A 22387-nucleotide genomic window follows, 5' to 3' on the forward strand; every position below is an offset into this window, starting at 1 on the left:
AACTGGTTGCGCGCAAAATTTAAAAGCTGTACTTTTAGAGAGCATAACAGGATATTATTAGAATTACGGCCCAAATTTCAGCGCGGGATCGATTTCTGAGGCTGATTTCTTGCTAGTGTTCTTTTGTCCTCATTAAAATATGAGGTCGAGTTGGTGATGTTCCCTTGCTAGTCTTGCCACCGGAGCTCTTGAGGCTGATACAGCTATTCTCCAAAGATTACTTTAATGTTCATATATGCGGATTCTATCTTCCACGCATGCTTACACAGCTTTGCATTACTCCTCTAGCAATTCCTGCTTTGCCATTTCGCACTTTCTGTCACTCACTTTTTTTTACACGGCTCTGTTCACATTTGCCCGCTTTATTTGGTGCATTTTCAGTTTTACTCCTTTCATCATCAAATTAAACATCTCGTGTGTTATACAGGGATTTGTGTTAGATTTCATCTTTCTGCCTAATTTTTTCTCCGATGATTTCGCCATTTCATCTCCCAAGGCTGCGCGTTCATCTTATAGCTGTATTATTCCTTTCCCCGCTTCAAGTCAATAGTTGCCTAATCCTCTCTTTGAAACTTTCAACAACCTGGTGTTTGATTCTTTCAACTTATCCACGACCCATCTTCTTTATTTTCTACCTTTTTGCAGGTTCTTTAGGTTTAAGTTGCATTTAATGGCCAATAAATTACGGTCAGAGTCCATACATGCTCTTGGAAATACGCCACATTTTAAAATCTGGTTTTTAATCTCTGCCTTACCACTACATATTTATCTGAAACTTCCTGGTGTATTACACGTATAGTTTCTTTCATAGTTCTTATACCAAATGTTCCCAATGATGCAGTTGGGATTTGTGCAAAATGCTGTCAGGCTGTCTGCCCTTTCATTCCTTTTCTCCAGTCCACGTTCTCGTAGTAGTTTCTCTTCTCCGTATCGAATTCCAGTTGCTCACCACAATTAAATTTTCATCTAATAAACGAACTGAATAAATTCTTTTATGCCGCGTGTTCTAGGGCGCCTTGCCGCGGTTCGCGCGGCTGCCCTCGTCGGAGGTTCGAGTCCTCCCTCGGGCATGTGTGTGTGTGTGTGTGTGTGTGTTGTCCTTAGAGTAAGTTAGTTTAAGTAGCGTGTAAGCCTATGGACCGATGACGTCAGCAGTTTGGCCCCATAGGAACTTACCACTACCATCACTAAAATCTTTTATGTCATTATATTTTTTCGGTTTCTTCATTACCTACAGAGCTAGTGGGTAATGAAAAAGTCAGTATAAATTTGAAAACTTAATAAACCACGGAATAATGTAGATAGAGAGGTAAAAATTGACACACATGCTTGGAATGACATGGGGTTTTATTAGAACCACCCCATATTGTTAGACGCGTGAAAGATCTCTTGCGCGCGTCATTTGCTGATGATCGTGTGCTCAGCCGCCACTTTCGTCAGGCTTGGCCTCCCAGGTCCCCAGACCTCAGTCCGTGAGATTACTGGCTTTGGGGTTACCTGAAGTCGCAAGTTTATCGCAATCGACCAACATCTCTAGTGATGCTGAAAGACTTCATCCGACGCCAATGCCTCACCATAACTCCGGACATGCCTTACAGTGCTGTTTACAACATTATTCCTCGACTATAGCTATTGTTGAGGAATGATGGTGGACATATTGAGTATTTCCTGTAAAGAACATCATCTTTGCTTTGTCTTTCTTTGTTATGCTAATTATTGCTATTCTGATCAGATGAAGCGCCGTCTGTCGGACATATTTTGAACATTTGTATTATTTTGTTCTAATAAAACCCCTGTCATTCCAAGAATGTGTGTCAATTTGTACCTCTCTATCTACATTATTCCGTGATTTATTCAGTTTTCAATTTTATACTGACTTTTTGATCACCCTACTGTGGTGGATGTTGACTTCCTGTCTAACTTGATTATGAAATTAGTTTACTTTTGGCGATTTACTGGTAATAGATATGCAACCAGTCGCTTTTTTATGATTTATCCAACTATGAACATTATGTCATGGACCAAGTGTAGCTAGATTTACTTTTATAAGCCCGTACCCGCCTGACCGTTACTCGTGTTCTACCTAACTCCGCATTTCACTAAGTAACACTTAATCAAATTTAAACCTATTCATTTGTCTTTATAAACTCACTAACTTGATGAGAACAGCTTCCTGAGCAGTCCACGCCCGGAGATCCTAATAGGGGTCTATTTTACCTTCAGAATATTTTACCCAAGAGGATGCTATCTTCATCAGGCTATACAGTAGGGCTACATGTCCTCTGGAAATTAGCAGTTGTATTTTCCCCTTGCTTTCAGTCATGCTGCAATACCAACATAGCGAGGCCATGTCAGCTATGTTACATAGCAAAATCAGCCAAGCGTCCACACTGCTAACCCTGCAGCTACTGGAAACGCTGCTGTCTTCCTTCAATAACAACACGTAATTTTAAAGGTCTTGTGGGTTAGTTGGCAGACAACATATTCACAGGTCTCAGTTCGATCCCCAGTTGTTTAAAGGGTCATCCAGGAACTCAGAACACAGGGTCCATTGATTTATGGTCTGACAGTTTCTAGCACTATCTCTCAGAGATGAAATTTTTATAATCTTTAGTGGAGTTCATATTTTTAATAATTACCTGTTAGGTGGCTAGTGAGCTTCCTTGGCTGACGTAACGTCTTAAAAGTATTACACGAAATCATTTCGCGGGAGCATCCACGTTTAAAATAATTTAGGTGTTATTTGCAAATTCTCTCTCAGCTTTCCCAGAATTGCCTCCGTTATCTTCGTGAAGGGTAAAAAAACGTAGTAATTTCTGACAGAAATTGCCGATTTGATCTCACACCATGTCAAACTCACTGATAGTCCATAGCTTCCAAATGTTTTGGTTCCCTTCGGAGACTTTCGAGTTTTATACCACTCTTAGAATTTTCAACACACTGCTGAAAAACTTGCTCATAAGTTTTCACAGGATAGATGGCAATCGATAATACGCACCTTTCAGCCGCAAAGTAGGTGCTCTTTTCGTTCCATTTATATATTCGGACTACAAGGCGATTATAGCTCACGGGCAAGTGAAATAATCAGAGTATTCCCAGAAATACGGATGTCTGCCGATAAAACAATCACATATTGTAAATGCGAGAAATTGTAACTTGCCACAAGTAGGACACAGGCAATAAATAGAATTCTCTCAGAGCAAATAGTGACAACCGAAAATTGGATTATCTCAATGAACATGAACAAACATCTCTAAAAATCTATTTCAAAAATCGAAGCCAATAGCTTTATGTTGTCCTGAATAAATTTTATCACAAATGCCTTGTTGGGTGGCTGTAAACGGTAAAACGGCGATTTCAGTACGTCAAGATGAATTCGAAATGATAAAGCTTGCTGAGAATTTACAGTGACATGTTCAGGCTGCTGTTCACACAACCGAGTTTTCTCAATCGCTCCCTACTACTCATCCATAACGTGTAACCCACCTTTTCTTCCAAACAACGGCCCCCAAGCTCCGTAATGGGGAAATTCCGCTCCTAAACGAGGCCGAACTCAAAACATAAACGTACCCTCCGCTTCCACCGTTATAAGACATTTTGCGTTCACTTGTGTCTCGAACTAAAGGAGATCTGAGAGCTGTTATCAACCAAGTACACAAATTTATTTTTATGTACTTCGTCACAAAAATACATCGTTTTCATAGCAACCGTCGTACAGATATGCTAAATCCCAGTACGTATGAATATTACAGATGACTCCGACATAAAAGTATTGCGCTATGACGTCTTCTTTAGTGTTTTTGTTTCTACACGCACATACGAATTACGTAACGTAAACACAAAAGAAAGTTTGGCTACACAATTTTAAGCATGTTTCTTCCCTGTTTTATTTCCTTGTTTAAGAGTCTTTTGGTCTACAATGAGCTCAAGAAAACTGCAGAACTGTAGACACACCGTGTATAACGTCTTACGCCGTATCACATGTTCCATTTTCTCCCTACTGCGATTTCCTAACAATCGATTTAGGTGGTAATTGTAATGTCGTTACAAAGCACGGGTGTCCGAAGTTGCTTGCAATACCTTAAATGCAATCGTAGGCTCACATTTAGTACAAATATATCCGCGTGAATATCAGGGTTATATGACAAACAGAAACCAAATCTGTAAACTGATGAGCCATTCCAGACTATATGTTATTATGGCTATGCATGCCATAAGCTTTAAACCTGTTGATGTTTTTAGTCCCACACTTTTTTCCTACATTTTAAACGTGTTATTCAATTAATAAGCTACTGACAGTTCAGTAACAACGAATGGACCTATATTGCCAATACAAAATATTTAATTATCCTCTAAAGTGTTTTAGAAAAATTCTTCGGTAACGTCTTCTAATAAAAGAAAGCCCAAAAAGGCAGTGCTACACCTAGCTGTGAAAAATACACAAAGGCACATGTTTCAAATCTAAAAGAAGCTTAGGGAAACAACAACAGACAACTGCAAACGAAGACAAATGAATTTGTTATAAATGTAAGACCTGCCCAGTTACCCAATTTCGTAGTTTTTAAGTGTGTGAATAAAGCATTGAATAAGATAGACACACCTCAAAACTAATGGCACATGTGTTTACGATACGATACACCGCGCTTATGTAGCTACCTTAAATAACTCAAGTGTGAGTTGTATAACGGGGCTTTCTTCGTGCCACAACAGGCGAAGATGGTCGGTTCCTATCTTATTCAGCGTTATATTCTACATAGCAAAATCATACTTAATACAAGCAGGAAAGGTATGTTCAACAGCTGTTCGTAAATAAAGTATTTAGCAGCGTGGTCCGAAAATTTGATGAAATGCGACTTCTGAAATACCTCGTAGAATAATTCTTTTCATTTTTACAATTGCATTTGATAAGATTATATTACGAATATTAAATGTCCTGTTTTTCAAGGACGCATTACGATTTGGCGGCTAAGATACACATACACACGTTGGCAGCAACTTCTTGCGTGATGCAAGCGGCTTAAAGAAAGAGAAATTAATCTTCTCAACAGCCGCTCTAAAATAGAATTCACAGATCTTTAAAGCCATTACGTTGTCCCACTGTGACAAGCGGACATCGCGGCACGTCTGTCACTTTCGCTTCTCTCGCGTCAAGGATTCCGCAGCAGCGCTGTACCACCACCGAGTTGCACCAGCACCGCCTACCAACAACAAGGCTCCCGTAATGTCAACGCCGAGATACTCACCTAGGACGGCCTGTAGAGCTTGATCCTCTCCAAGAACGTCCATGGCCTGCTCCTTTCACCTTGTCAAGCCATTTTCATTAAGAAAATTCATCTTCGTACGATTGTCTTTTCCATTTTTCACACGATTCACTGGAAACCGTCCCCGTTACAGCAATGAACTTTCCTCCAAAGCCACTGTTATCACGTGACGTACGGTGCGCTGTAGCGTTTCCGCAACGCACCAACAGATGGCTCTAGCCTACAGAGCAGCATGGAGATTTGAATGCACCCTTGTTGTCCTCGGTAGTCATGACAACAGGAATTCCGACAACCATTCGCATACGCAGAGTAGAATTGACAGTAGGGAGGCAGAATGGCAAAACATAAATACGTGATATATGACGCAGGAGATAAAGTAGATGTTGCTTCCGAAGGTAAATTAATACGGTACCAACATTAAATTATTAGAAAGCATTTCATAGTTAGCAGACGGCGCGCTTCCACTGTCCGAATAATATTAAAGCATGAACTGTTTAGCATGAGCAATGTAACCCATTTCAAATGATATTTGCCTTGAATAGACGTCACATGCCGTACAGCACATATTACAAGAGTAATGCATCAACGACTGTTATCAACATATCTTAGTTTGGAAGAATGTGAGGGACTTTATTAGGTGGATGTCAGTAATCTGTTTTACCTGCATCCATGAGATCTGTAATTCTTGCCTTCCAAAACTTATGATACATGCTAATGTCTCTAGAAACTATTAAGATAGTAGTCAGCTAGGTGGTGAAGAGCAAATAAGGTTTCAAAATTACAACTCTTTTTTTTTTTCATTCATGAATTAACTGGTATTGTAAGTAACAATGAAATATATTAGGGTATTTGCATAATTCATTGAATGATTTTCAGAACGTTCTTGTATTAAATTGAGTAGTCTACATCAGAACAAAAATTAATATTGTGTGTGATGTCCATGGACAAGACTCTTGTGGGCACTGATCATGTTTATGTTTCATGTTTTCTTATGTGTTTCATGAGTATTCATGTATTTTCCCAAATGTTATCAACTTGATCTTTTAATATGGTAGGTGTTAGGCAGGATATCTGGCCACCAACTGTCACTAACATTATCATAACCCATACAACATGCTGATCCCATAGAGAACAGGAGAAAGATGAAGAAGAAAAGAAGGTCCATTAAGAAGATGTCTTCCCATTCATTAATTCATTTTGTTCCTTAAAGTCCATCAGGTAGTACAGCCTGCAGGGGTAAGGAATAAATCAAGGTATATATTAACAAAGGATAAGGTAATCACAGAAATTTAATGTGTATCTTGTATTAAAAACAAACTATTCCTGAATTAAAAACGAACTATCACTATACTACTTAACACTATTTCCACGTATTTCATCTGAATTTAACCAAGTATGCTAGAGAGGAAGCTGCTACTTTTGGGAAAAAAGGAAAGGAAAAGATGATGATGCTGCATTCTTAGTTATACCACAAAGCTGTTGTTTATGTACTTTTAGGTGCTTTATATTTCCCTGAGTACAACAGTATTTTTTTTTTAAAGTACCTACATGAGTAACATGAAATATATTCCAGCACTGTTTCAGAAGATCTTGTGCCATATCAGTGAGAAGTCAAAAGGTAGCCATTTTATGTATTTTTTATTTCGATATGATACAATATGGTCACCAAATTTTGCATGCAGGTTTGAAACTTGATTATTACACACTATCTTTTATTTGTATGGATAATATTTCAGAAGAAGCTTTCCTGAACTATCCATTAAGAGGAAGAAAACATGTATATATAAAGATTAATATTTGATATGAGTTGTCATCTTTGACCAGTGATGTAGGAAACATGTGACAAACCCCATAAACAACATGGCAACTGTAACATGATACAAGTGATGATTTTTTTCAAACATTGTAAGGCACAGATTGGACTGTCACCACAATCAGTCTTTTTAGTTTCACATCCATTGGCTTTTGTTAGCTCACAGCCAAACTGTCAACTTCCAACCTAACTGAGACCTAAGGCAAAGTGACAGATCAGTTTGTCACCGCAACTGGGCTTTTTAATTTCATGTTTGTTGGCCTTGCCAGCTCACAACTAAACTGTCACTTTCCAACCTAACTCAGACCTCAGACAAAAGCTACAGACCAGTCTGTCACCATGACCAGGATATTTTTCCCTTCCACACCAAAAGGTGATATCACAGCAGGCATTAAGATTACGACAGGGGGCAAAGTCGGTGACATGTATCGACTATTCCTCTTGAACTGAAGCACATTACTCAGTGAAAACCAAATTTCCCATCATGCTGAATGGGGAGAGATTTGGAGGGCACGGGGAGGGGAGAAAAGGTCATGGGGACAGGAAACACAATTAGTTCGCTGCTGCCACTGCATTTTTGTGTGTGTGTGTGTGTGTGTGTGTGTGTGTGTGTGTGTGTGTGTGTGTGCGTGTGTTTGTGTGTGTGTAAGTTGTCTAATTCAGAAGAAGGCCATTTTGGCTGAAAGCTTAATTGTTTGACAGTCTTTTTCTTGTGCCTTATGACTCAGCATCTTTGCTATATAGTGAGTAGCAGTCTGTCCTTTTCATGATATTGTTAAATACAAACATTAGTTATTGCCTGATGGTGGCCTTGTAAGCCAAAAATCGAGTAATTAAATAAATTAATACCATAGAACACCAAAAGTGTTGTGCTTTATATTTATAAACAAACATTAGGGATCTATGTAATTTCTGTCCGTTAATCCAGATGTTATGGTAAATTGTAGGAGTGGCAAATGAGGCATTCCCTTACTGTGTTTTTTAGTATCCTACCTGATATCTGTTGGCAACTTGTTATAGACTTTTGCACGAGACTATAAAAAACTATTATGAACAGTAGACAAGGATGTATTATTTGAATGGAAATTATTTTTACCTCCAGAACTCTGGTTGTGAATTGCACAGTTAGAGAGTTGGTGCTTAAGTATAATAATCCATAGGTCCCTGAAGACACTTCTGTAAGGTGTGAAGAGAGGTATTAATGCTCCTGAAGAAGAGCAGAATGTGAATTGTGATGGTGTAGATAAGTATTTCTGAACAAGGGGGCCAGTAATGTTCTGTAGAAGAAAGATAGTCATCTTGAGGAAGGACATCTTAAAGATCTGTAAAACAGGAGCATGAGAAGAATAATGGGCAGAATGTGTACTGAAGGAACCATCAGGCCCTGTCTTACATCTTACCAGCAATTCTGCATATGTTTCATTATGTTGATAATGATACACACAAAAAAGACCTGGATTTACTTTGGGGTATTAAAATGAGTAACTAATTAAGGAGAGGAAGAAGGGCAAGAGGTGTAAGTGAGCAAAAAGTGATGTGATGGGAAGAGAAAAGTTGCAGATAGAGAGATGTCATTTATCTGCAGGAATGTGGAGAGGGAAGCAGTAGCTGTTTGTGTGAAAAGAAGGGTTTGTTTCACTATAATTCAGTGTGAGGAAAGTCAAAAGAAATTATACACCTCCTTATTAATCAGCATATTTTAACAACATAAGGAGACAGGAGCTTCTGGGCTAAGGGAGACAGAAAACGAATAATACACATGGACAGTGGTTAAGAGAAAGTGAAAAATACCATACCTGGGTACAAACTGACTTCAAATTAGTAATGTATATTGCTTGATATGTAAATATGAAAACAGTTATGAATTTTCACTCTCATATTACAAAAAAATGTTACAGTATTATTTTATGTAGAAGTACACATTATATACTGAAAAGAGTGATTGGTGTTTACGAGGGCTCTTGTCTTCAGAACGGAAACCAGAGGGTCACAGCAACAAACTGCATTACAAGACGGAAACTAACCCCACAAGAGGGGAGATATAAAATATGCAGTCTCACAAGATTTAGTATTGAGTTCTATCCTGTTCCTAATATATAAACGTGTTCTTTTATTGCTTTAAAAGATTATTAAAAACTTGCAACATTTCCTGCTCCCCAGTGCCCAAACTCAGCCATACTAGACTCGTTTCAGATGGCAGCTGAACAGACAAACATCTCTTTCTCAGTCTTAATTTGATGATAAGTCATCTTATTGTTCTTAGTAATGATTAATGAGGTGCTCATATTTATAAGACTATGTACAGTTGTTATTATATTAATTGATCACAATAGACCACTTGAGTCATTCCACTTTTACTTTTTATTAGACGGCTGATTGGCACTTTCAGTTCACTCTGTACCTTTTCATTCCTTCTGATCATGATTCCCTCAGTTTGCTCGAAATCTTTGTAGCATTTATGTGTATTATGTTTGGTAAAAATTTGTCAGTCTTAAGAAGAGTGTTAATTTAATCTTTATTCTATGCATCTGCTCTTCAAGTTCAACCGCTTTGTGGTATTGCTGTATTTATCGGATCCACTGTCCTCTCATCTTTTCTGAATTTCTCAGCACTAATTGTCATAAGATCCATTTCTGACTGTTGCAAGATGTGAAAAAGTAAGAGCTTATTTTATTCTTAATTGTTCTAATAATTAAGTTAATCTCTCAATAGGCAATTTCATTGGAGGGAGGATTCTCCAAACTTCGTTGACATGAAATTTTTTATTTACGCAAATTCTGATAAATCTTCTGTAATTTTTGAGAAGGTAATCAGTTCTTCTTTCATTTTTAATTTGGAATAGAGTTTTTCAAGTGTAAGAGACATCTGGGATAGTTATGGTTTTACAGTGTTGGATCTTTGTGACTGTTGTCAAGCATTTCCTGTGTTACATTTACCAGATTAAAAACTGAAATTCATAAATTTTGCTTGATCTGTTTATGCATGTTACTTTCTCACTTATATCATGCTTGCTGATTCACCTATGTATTTAAAATGCAACATTGTGTTCAATTTCTAATAATTTATCAAGACTTCATCTATACACAGAATTTCAATGACATAATCTCAGTTTTCTGTAGTATTCCAATTTCTTATTTTGAAGACTGGTAGTTAGGGCATGAAAATTTTTCATATTGAGGACTGAGAGAGCTAGAGTGTCTACAAACTTGAAGCAGTTTGATTTGTTGAGGACATTGCTGAAATTTTGGCTCTAAGTGGATTTTCTTTTTGCCAAATATTCATGATGTAATTGAGGGCCACATTAAAAAGTTGTGGGGATTATTTGTCAACTTATCTGAGACCAGCCTTCATTGTGAAAACGTTTTACTCTTCTCCTGTGAACCTTGATTCAGAATTTGTTGCTTTTTATTAATTTGGGGTGGTTGCTGCTTTATCTGAGGAGTTTTAAAGGTGTGGTTCTATGGGTACTATGGCATTTTTTTAAATTTGTGAATGAAATAGAGAGCTTTTATTTCTGTACTGTTTGTTTCTCTACTGTAACATTCCATTATTAGCTTGAAGCTGAGAATTTGTTCTGGGTAGGTTCTGTATGGATAAAGTCCTCTTTGGTATGCCCCAACTTGAGGTTTCAGACAGTTTGGACCTTGTTGTGAATTACTTGGAAGAAAATTTTATATGTGCAGCATGGAAAGACTATTCCTCTACAATCATCTAGGTTGTTTTTCTCCTTTTTTAAACTTTTCTGGCATTTTCTCCCCCATTTGAATCAGACATTGCTGGAGATTTATAATTGCAGGTTTTCCTGTATTTTTACAGATTCCTGCACAGACTAGGTCTGCACCAGCTGCCCTGTAATTGCAATTTCTATCTGGCAGTTCAAAGATTTATTCAGTTAGGAGTAGTTACAATGGGTCTGATGGATGTGAAGATCTTTTCATTTTCTTGGATACTGTGAATTAACTTTCCTGATTTTTCTCTCAGTATTGGAGTTCATATTTTGTAAGATAACTGTAGAGGAATAGTCTTTCCGTGCTGCATGTATAAAATTTTCTCCCATGTAATTTACAACAGGGTCAAAACAATCTGAAACCTCAAGTTGGAGCAGACCAAAGAGGACTTTGTCCATACAGAACCTGCCCGGAACAAATTCTCAGCTTCAAGCTAACAATTGAATGTTACAGTAGAGAAACAAACAGTACAGGAATAATCTCATTAATATATTTTTCTCTTAAATTCTGTTCTATCTTTTCTGGGTATTCTTGAGATGTTTACATTTTGTCAGTATAGTAAATGAAACAACCTCCCTTCACTCTATTAATGACCTCAGTTGTTAAATTAGAGTTGACACTACAATAGCGCAATCCCTTAATAAGATTAAGGTGAACTGCTTTTTATTTAGTGGAAGTCCATATACCGATAATGTTTTTTAGCTTAAAAGACTAACTTTTCTCTGATGATCCTAGTTGTGTTATATTTTGCAGTGTAGATTATAAATGATCATGGGAACATCATGTAGAATTAATTGCTTGTGGTAGAGCTGGAGCAATCTGTTAAGGTATCTTATAAATTATGTACCTGGTGTTTCTTTTGGAACATTTCATTTTGCATTTTTTCAAAACATTGTGACATGAGCTATATAAAACTAAAGACAGCTATGGGCAATCTCAATACTGACCTGCATGCACTATCAAAATGAACACACAATATATGATTAAGACTCAGGCCATCCAATACCCAAACAGTACTAGTTGGTCATTCTAGGCTCATTAACCAGAAATATTATGAATTTCTACCATCTTTAATCCTAAATGGAACAAATATCAACTTCTCTCCCTTAGCAAAGAGTCTAGGAGTACTAATAGATGAAACTCTAAATTGATATGAGCATGTAACGGCAGTGTACAAGAAGACATCGGCATCTCTCTATGCTGAACAAAAATATAAAAAGCTCTTCCCTCTTGACTTAAAAAGAAACTTGTACAAATACTTCTACTTCCAATTAGTGATTACAGTGATATTATCCTGCAAGGTCTTTGTTAGGAAAGCTCACATCACCTGTAACTTGCTATGAACACCTGTGTTCAATACATCTGTGATGGTTGACACTTTGCTCATATTTCACCACCATGTGCACAGTTGTCCTGGCCACATGCAGGCAAGTGAGGAGATTTCCATACCCTCTTTCTTCTCTACTGTCTTATCAATGTACACTACCCCTCATATCTCTTCTTGACCTCAAAGCTTTTGCCTGAATAACAAAGCAGAAACACCAGTTCCCATCAGAGCAAAATCTTTTCCATCCCACTCCATTGTTCAGCCACTTCCTTGAATTCCTTTGTAGCAGTAGGAGCCCAACTCTGGAGGAATAACCTCCCACTTTTTATTGGAGAACGGAATGTCTTCAGCTTCTGGAGCAACAATAATGACTACCATTGTCCCTGTGTGCAGTTGTTGCAACTTTATTAGTTCATATTCATTATTATTTACTCACATTGTGTCTATAGACATTCAAATCATTTTAATACTATATGTCATACTAAAATTGCTATTTCTTGGGTAATGATATTATGAAAAGGAAAGTTGCTACTCACCATGTAGCAGACATGCTGAGTCACAGATAGGAACAACAAAAGGATTGTCACAAATAAGCTTTTGACTAACAAGACCTTTCTCAAAACAGACACACACACACACACACACACACACACACACACACACACACACACACAAACGCTTTTCATAATATTGTTACATTTCCTCCTGGATTTTCCATTGTTTTATTTCTTAGGTAACTATGATGTAAAATACTGTCACACTGAACTGTCATTTCTTAGGTAACTATGATGTAAAAAAAGTACTGTATATATCTGATGTAAGAGAAGGTGTGATGGGCCAAATCAGATTGAGTTGAATAAATAAATAAATAAAATTATCTTGTGTGGTAACTGTAGTTACAGTCATGGCATGCTGGAAAAGCAGAAGAAAGCATTGGAATAACTATAGGCTCTCCATATAAAGCACATTGCCAATATTGTATTTGCAAACAAAAAGTTTTGACTGAAGTAAATTAATACATAAACAGTATTTTAATCTATGCAAATATTAAGTATTTAGAAGTAAAATTTTTGGAAAACATCAAAACTGACAGACTGTAATGTGTTTCACTCATGCATGGCTTCATATAGATCCCATCAAAAAGAAGAACTTTCAGGGATGTGGAATGAGTTTAATAAGACCAGGATATCATATAAATTTAAACTATTCACTGTATTAAGAATAAACTGTCTCAGTATTTCTGAATACTGTTTTTGGTTATACCACCTAAATTTAATCGAGTAAATCAGAAAGAAACTGCCGCTTTGAAGCAAACTGTTGCCTCCTCAGTTATGCTATTTAGGGTGAATATATAAAACTGACAAACTGCAGGGATAGGTTTCTGACTGGAAATGCAAGAAAAAAGGTCCCATAAACATGTGACCGAAAACGCGTCGTTGCCATGGTAGATGGTGCTGACAAATGAAAGTTCCTCTGACCAAATGCTCTGTGTTCCCTGTGTGTTGCAGGCTGGCTGATTGATGCAGCATATACAAAATAATGTGAACATCAGTACTTACTTGGTAATGGTTTATTAATAAGGGATTGGACCCCCATTTGCCTGTAATTAACCCAGCCCGATGTTGGAAATAATGAAAACGTTGACTTCTTGGACAATATGATGTGTTTCCACTGATAAGCCATCCTCGATTTATGCTCCTGACACCATGTTTTATGCTTCTTTATGTTGGTTGTCATCTCTAATAGTTTCAGTATAGCAGTTCGTCCATGAATATTTGCTTTAAGGAGTTCTCGTTGGACAGCATCAATAGATTTGGGGTCTAGAAGATGGATATTGAGCTCTGCAGTCACTTTATCCACCATAGTTTTGTATTGTTTTGTCACAATTCATCCAGATTAAGGGTTTCTGCACTTTCCCTTAATCAGTTAAGGCAAATAGTATAAGTTTGATTTGCACCCATTATTACATTTACATGATATTTTCCCCTGTTTTTTGTAGGCTGTCATGACTGATGAAACAGTTGCTCTTGAAACATTCAATAAGTTGGCTGTCTTGGTTAATGATGCTCCAGCTAATCAGGCTCCCACAATCTGCACTCTTTGGAACCCTGTTAGGTCTTTCATAGTATGTCAACCTCGGCCTCTGAATGCAAATACAAAGTGTGCACTACATGTAAACAACCTGCACTGACACCTAGTCCATACTGAACATGCACAGTCCAGCACAACACGTGCCTTACCTGCATTGTTGACCATCAAACAAAACCATCCTATTACTGCGACTGTTCACATTATTTTGCCTATCCCCTGTACATGATCAACAACTCAGTGGAAGATCCTCATCTGACACTTTACTGGATTCCCTGCTGCAATCATTCCAGTGAAACGTCGACCCACACTCCTGAGATGTTTCTCCCATACTAATTAACCTACAGCATCATCCACATTTGCCACTTTTTCTGGCAGATAGTTGCTTTGTATTAATGTATTCTGTATCACTGTAATTTCTAGTGAATCTTAAATCATGTGTGATTATACCCTAAATTACAGTAAAAAAGTGGTCTCTTCTTAAATGTACTGTTAATAACTCTTCTCATGATTGGATATCACAAATTTCACAGTCTAGACAGCATTTTGTTAATGTTATTTGGCTGTCTTGGAACCATTCACTTTCTTCCTATTGGGGAAAATTTTAGACAATATCACATGTGAGACTATTCAAGAGACGTTAGACAACAAATAAGATTTTACATTAATTGCCACATTGCATGTAACACCAGAAATAAGTATATCTGGAACTCTGGAAACTTTAAAACCTACAACTTATATCATAAAAAAGAAGAGACACTGACACTTCGTTCTCTGAAGTTTCCAGAGTTCCAAATATACTTCCTTATTAGGTATGATATGTGGTAGACAGTATGAAAAAAACAGTGTAGTGCAGGCCGCAATGTCCTCTGAAAGTTGGTACAAAGTGAGGTGAGACAGTGCACTGCACACACATATTCAGGAGTGCATCAGTTCAGATCCTCATCCAGATTAAGGGTTTCTGCACTTTCCCTTAATCCTTTAAGGCAAATAGCATGGATCTTTTTAATCTGGCACGGCCAACTTCTTCCCCACTGTACACTAAGGTGACAAAAATCATGGGACAGTGATATGCTCGTATACAGATGGTGGTAGTGTCATTCACACAAGGTATACAAGGGCAGTCCATTGACAGAGCTGTCATTTGTACTCAGGTGATTCATGTGAAAAGGTTTCCTATATGATTATGGCACAAAACAGGAATTGAAAGAATCTGAATGCAGAATGGTAGTTGAGGCTAGACGTGTGGGACATTCCATTTCATAAATTGTTAGGGAATTCAATATTCCAAGATCCACAGTGTCAAGAGTATGCTGAGACTACCAAATTTCAGGCATTACCTCTCATTACTGACAACACAGTGGCTGACACCCTTCACTTAATGACTAACAGCAGCAGTATTTGTGTAGAGTTAGTGATCAGTGCTATCAGACAAGCAATACTGCATGAAATAGCCACAGAAATTAGTGTAGAGCATACAACAAATGTATCCATTAGGATAGTGTGTAAAATTTGGCATTGATGGGTTATGGTAGCAGACGACTGGCATGAGTGGCCTTTGCTAACAGCATAACTTCACCTGCAGTGCCTCTTCTGGGCTTGTGACCATATTGATTGGACCCTAGATGATTGGCAAACCATAGCCTGGTCAGATGAGTCATGATTTCAGTTGATAAGAGCTGACGGCCAGGGTTGAATGTGTCACAGACCCCATGAAGCCATAGACCCAGGTTGTCAACAAGGCACTGTGCAAGTTGGTGATGGCTCCATAAAGATGTGGACAGTGTTTATATGGAATACACTGGATCCTCTGGTCCAACAGAAGTGATCATTGGCTGGAAATGATTATGTTCAGCTACTTCATCACCAATTCCAGCCATTGATGGATTTCACATTACCAAAGAATGATGGAATTTTTATGGACAATAATCCACAATGTCGTCAGGCCACAATTGTTTGCAACTGATCTGAAGAACATTATGGACAATTCAAGAGAATTACTTGGTCAGCCAGATCACTCATCATGAATCCCTTCAAACATTTATGGGACATAATTGAGAGGCTAGTTTGTGCACCACGTCCTGCACCAGCAACACTTTCGCAATAATGGGTGACTATAGAGGCAACATGGCTCAATATTTTTGCAGGAGCTTCCAACGACATGTTGAGTCCATGCCATGTAGAGTTACTGCAGTATACCCAGCAAAAGGAGATGTGATACAATATTAGGAGGTATCCCATAACTTTTGTCACCTCAGTGTAAACTTGCATCACATCTCTAATGGTCTCATCACTGATGGACAGTAACACTAGAAAAGGAAGAGGTCAAAAGACACCTTTCACTTTCATTTCTGCAGTAACAAATTCAGTTTTTAACATTTCCACCAATCTTTGTGACTTAATTTAATTTTTTCTTCTTTTCACAATGATGTACTGCAATTTACTGAATTTTTCACAATTTCATGAAAATCTCATGAAGTGCACATAGAATGGTGGGAGTGGTCAGTTGACCCCATTTTGGGATGTTGCTGTGGAGACTTTGTTACATAACTTTTCAGTTTTGTGTTGTGTGTTGCTATTGTTTTTCATCATTTAGATAACATTATTTTTTTATGTATGTTTTTACTGTAAGAAGTTTTTCATTCATGTCACACCTGTGTGGTATTACTCATTACGATGCTTTGAATATTCCACCTAACTCAAATTCTGAATCAGAAAATGCCTTGTGAGTTTTAGAAGCAAACTAAAATAAACCATAAAAATCAAAATCTAGAAGAAGCGGTTTCTGTTAAATTTTTAGGATTCAACCTAGACAAGATTTTAAATTGGATCAAACGTGGAATATCTAGCAAACAATCTATGTAGCTCTGTATTTGCAGTGCAAATATTGGCAACTGCCACTGACATGGACATGAGGAAAATTGCATACCATAGCTACTTCCAGTCTTCATAACGTACACAGTATTATTTAACTTAATGCACGTACTGAAATTACATAAGAGAATCATTAGAAATATGTATGTGCTGTGCATCCAAGGAAGTCATGCCACCCATTGTTTAAAAACATGAAATTATTAACAACAGTATCCTCCCTGTATATCTATGATATCATTTTTTGTGTACCACTTTAGAATTATGCAAGGAGAACTGCTTTGGTCACACTTATCATACAAGAAATAAAGAAAATTGAATACTCCCTGCTCATTACTTAAACTTATATGCTCAGACTCCCCAGTATATGGGAATGTAAATTTATAACAAATTACAGGCCAAGAACATTTTGAGTATGAATCTAGGTTCACTAAAAAAAAAAGCTACATGGTGCTCTGCTTCAGCGCTGCTGCTGCTCTGTTGAAGATTTCATGAACAATGAACTGAATATTTGAGCAGAATGTAATTTACAAATTGTCTTGTTATTTGAATGTGTAAAGGTATCTTTCCACAAAATATTTGCATTAATATTTAAATACAGCTCCATCTTATTAACTATAGCTTTATATTGGTGAAATTGCATTAATTATATTTTGACATATCTACTGTACCCAATCAAATGATTAGCACATGTATGTTATGAGATGAATAAATCACAATTCACAGTTCTGCCAGAGGCAATTAAACTAGTAATCCCAAGTCAGAGTTTCTCTAAACAGATTTCTCTCCATTTCAGTTATCTTCTCACTGGTTTCAGAAGTTGAGGAGATAACAGTGAAGGTGGCTGCTAGAGACTGAACTGAATGGATGATTGCTAACATTTGTGTTAATTGTGTTTTGACATGTCTCCTGTACTCTAATCAAATGATTAGCATATGTATGTTATGAGATGAATAAATCACAATTCACAGTTCTGCCAGAGGCAACTAAGATAGTAAGGCTGAGTTGAAGTTTCTGCTACTAGATGTCTCTGCATTTCAGTTGTCTTCACAATGGTCTCAGAAGTTGACTGAGCCAATTGTGAAGGCGGCCACTAGAGACTGAACTGAATGGAAGGTTGGTAACATGTTGTTGCCTGGAAGAAAAGCAGCTGTGGATGTCCTGAAGGAGAGGGTATAGTCCACTGCATATGCATGGTACCTAGTGGATGATTCTGTCATCAGTGCCCTCCAATTTGGAGAAATTTGGGGTAACGATTGCTTTCATGTTCACCAGAGGCACTTCCTGTGCTAAACGTGTTTCCCAGGATGGCATTTGGTCACATTGTTGGGGGCCTAATTTAATCAGGATAAAACGATAAGAGAGATATTCCATGAACTCATCAAATTCATCCTCTCCGATGAGAAGTCATTCCAAGTTCAACACATCGTTGCTGAGAAGTTCCCTCTTATTTATGAAATATGGATTAAGTTTGTGGAAAACTGTCTCCACTTTTACCACTCTGGTGAAAATGTTACAGTTGATGGGCAGTTACTTCCCAGCAAAGCAAGGAGCAAGGTACCCAGTTGATGCCAAACCAATGTGAAAAATTTGGACTCAGTTTCCAGATGGCTGTACACGTGGCATCAAAGTACATTTGCTGCAATACCTTTGTGTACCTTGGTAAGGAGGATATTTGACCAAACAACCAAACATTGGGAGGGTATGCCATTCTTCACCTCATGGAGCCATTTCTAAATAAAAGACAGAATTAACTAAACAAACACACTTTTTTGTCTTGTTTCACAAATTTTATTATGGTTACTGCACAACCTAGGTTTCAGGCTATAAGCCAGTTTTCAAGTACATTATGATTCCAAAAATGATAAAGCAAAGATAAACATGATGTTAAGGCAAAGATAAACCTCTCAACTTCTTAATGTATTGATCCTTGACTTAATGTAAAATTGCTTCAATAACCATTTTTTTTGACAAATTAGTATGGAATTACAAAATTTAGCAGTTGCACTAACATGACTAAACTTACCTAAGAATAAAGTTATGCATCCGGCTGTAACCTTTTTATCTACTGATGGACTGAGGCCCAAAGCTTCACTTCTATCTAGGAGTTGTGATATCATCTCAAAGAGGTGAGTAATTGAATTGGGTTTGCTCATTTAATAATATGAGTGGGAATATACACTTTTTTTTAATTTCTAGAATTTCTAACTGGCTGAGTTTTTCCCCCTTTTCCTCTGTGTGTAAGACTTGTAAATCTATTATGTATTTATGGTTTTTGTTAAGGCAATTTTTTGCAAAGGCTGAATGAGGCTTATTCAGTCTCCAGCTTCTATGATATTCCTTAAGCCTGGTGCGGATTGACCTCCCAGTCTGTCCTATGTAGCAAGACTGACACTCTTGGCATATTTTATAAATGCCACTTTTTGTGATGGCTGGTTGTTTGTCTTTTGCATTGAACAAGCAACTATATATTTGCTGAGGGTCATGGGAAAACACAGAGGAACTCTTTCCCTTCAAATTGTTACTTAACCTGTTTGACATTTTCCCTGTAAAAGGTAATCTGCAGCATTTCTTTTCCAGTTTGTCTGTGTTGTTTGTTGGGGATAGTAGAGACCTGGTTCACTTCTTCATCTTTTTACTTAGAATTTTGTAAATGATGTTGGGGTCAAATTTATTATTTGTGGCTATTGTTTTTATTATATTAAGTTCCTGTTGAAAGTCTTCTTGGGACATGGGGATAGAAAGGAGATGGTTGATCATGTGGTAGAGGGAATTAATGTGTCAGTGAAGAAGTATTTGCAATATATACGATTTCCATTCTTTTGGACATGTCCAAACGAACAGACGCCAATTTGATCCAGCAGTCATTATGAATTCAGATGCAAACAAATTATAGACTTTGGTTGTGAGTAGGCATTGGATGAAAGCAATGGAGAAAGTTGAAAATTTGTGCTAGACCAGGATTTGAACCCAAGCTCCTGCTTAGTAGACAGTTGGTCTTACCACTAAGCTATCTGGACACAGTGGACATTGCAACTGCACAGACTACCCAAAATATACATGGTGTCTGTTCTTTTGGATATGTCTGAAAAAACAGACACTTGTTTGATCCAGCAGCCATTATGAATTATGACACAAAAGAATTAAAGACTTCGGCTGCGAGTGGGCATTGAATGAAGTTGAAAATTTGTGCTGAATCGGGTTTGAACCTAGGTCTCCTGTTAACTAGGCACTTGCTCTCTCCACTAAGCCAACTGAATGCAGTGGACATTGCAACTGCATGGACTACTCTAGCATGCCTACCATGAGATCCAGATTCTCAGTTATCCACACACTTCTAATAAAGTGCCCCTTGCCCATTATTCTCATTACTCATGGCATTTTGTTGATTCCCGAAAATGTACTTTGGTGTGTGTGTTCTTTTGGACTATTGATAACTTCTGACTTTGGTTTGGTCATCTTGAGTTGTGTTGTGGTGCTAGTGTTTATAGTGTGTGTTGGCTTTTGATGTATGCTCTACATGCTGAGGTTTTAAATTTTCATGCACAGCACTCTCTTGCATTTATGTCTTGAAAATTACAGGGTATGCATCTGTGAAAATATCAATGGCTGTCAAAAAGTCACTCAACTGCAATTCCTCACTCAGCTGCATTTCCACAAGTTGTTTGTGTGTTTTAGGGATGCTATTATTTCTGCAGTTCTAGTGTTAAACCCTAATCTTTCTGCATTCCAGGTATCATTGTTGAGAAAACCATAAGGCAGTTGGCACTAATTGTCGCTACCGTCATAGGGGTTCTGTTCTTAAATCATGGAGTACATCTATGATCATCCCACTATTTGAAAGACAAAGTTCCCATAATACCAGAAACTGTTATCCTATCAGTATTCTCTTGTGTTGTATAAAATATTCTTTTGAATTCTCCTGAACCTTATTAGTTTCAGCAGTGATTCAGTCCAGCCTGTTGGAAGACTGTTCCACAATGGCTTTAGAACACTAGACCATCTTTTAGTCTTCTGTGAGAGCATCAGTAATATTAATGAATACTAGTTGCCTCTCTGTGAAGCTTTTGTCTATGTTAAAAAGTCATTCAAGTCAGTCACACAGTGATCATGCAAACCTTCCTGGAACAGTGGTGTACCGTAGGTCTCTAGAAGAGCATAGTGTTCCAAAGGATTGGAAAAGGGCACAGGTCATCCCCGTTTTCAAGAAGGGACGTCGAACAGATGTGCAGAACTATAGACCTATATCTCTAACGTCGATCAGTTGTAGAATTTTGGAACACGTATTATGTTCGAGTATAATGATTTTTCTGGAGACTAGAAATCTACTCTGTAGGAATCAGCATGGGTTTCGAAAAAGACGGTCGTGTGAAACCCAGCTCGCGCTATTCGTCCACGAGACTCAGAGGGCCATGGACACGGGTTCACAGGTAAATGCCGTGTTTCTTGACTTCCGCAAGGCGTTCGATACAGTTCCCCACTGTCGTTTAATGAACAAAGTAAGAGCATATGGACTATCAGACCAATTGTGTGATTGGATTGAAGAGTTCCTAGATAACAGAACGCAGCATGTCATTCTCAATGGAGAGAAGTCTTCTGAAGTAAGAGTGATTTCAGGTGTGCCGCAGGGGAGTGTCGTAGGACCGTTGCTATTCACAATATACATAAATGACCTTGTGGATGACATCGGAAGTCCACTGAGGCTTTTTGCAGATGATGCTGTGGTGTATTGAGAAGTTGTAACAATGGAAAATTGTACTGAAATGCAGGAGGATCTGCAGTGAATTGACGCATGGTGCAGGGAATGGCAATTGAATCTCAATGTAGACAAGTGTAATGTGCTGTGAATACATAGAAAGATAGATCCCTTATCATTTTTAGCTACAAAATAGCAGGTCAGCAACTGGAAGCAGTTAATTCCATAAATTATCTGGGAGTACGCATTAGGAGTGATTTAAAATGGAATGATCATATAAAGTTGATCGTCGGTGAAGCAGATGCCAGACTGAGAGTCATTGGAAGAATCCTAAGGAAATGCAATCCAAAAACAAAGGAAGTAGGTTACAGTACGCTTGTTCGCCCACTGCTTGAATACTGCTCAGCAGTGTGGGATCCGTACCAGATAGGGTTGATAGAAGAGATAGAGAAGATCCAACGGAGAGCAGCGCACTTCGTTACAGGATCATTTAGTAATCGCGAAAGCGTTATCGAGATGATAGATAAACTCCAGTGGAAGACTCTGCAGGAGAGACGCTCAGTAGCTCGGTATGGGCTTTTGTTAAAGTTTTGAGAACATACC

General features: G+C 37.8%; 1 protein-coding gene across 1 annotated transcript in view; it reads left to right on the top strand.

Moving 5' to 3' along the window:
- The first annotated feature begins 5525 nt into the window (after positions 1–5525).
- LOC124545303 overlaps positions 5526–22387 on the top strand; it is an 88567-nt gene continuing 71705 nt past the window's right edge. The window contains exon 1 of the mRNA XM_047124199.1: positions 5526–5656. Within this exon, the coding sequence (XP_046980155.1) occupies positions 5596–5656 (61 nt within the window). The 5' untranslated portion in view covers positions 5526–5595. The remainder of the gene's footprint in view (positions 5657–22387) is intronic.

Source organism: Schistocerca americana, chromosome 8 (genome assembly GCF_021461395.2).
Source record: "Schistocerca americana isolate TAMUIC-IGC-003095 chromosome 8, iqSchAmer2.1, whole genome shotgun sequence".
NCBI lineage: Eukaryota > Metazoa > Arthropoda > Insecta > Orthoptera > Acrididae > Schistocerca > Schistocerca americana.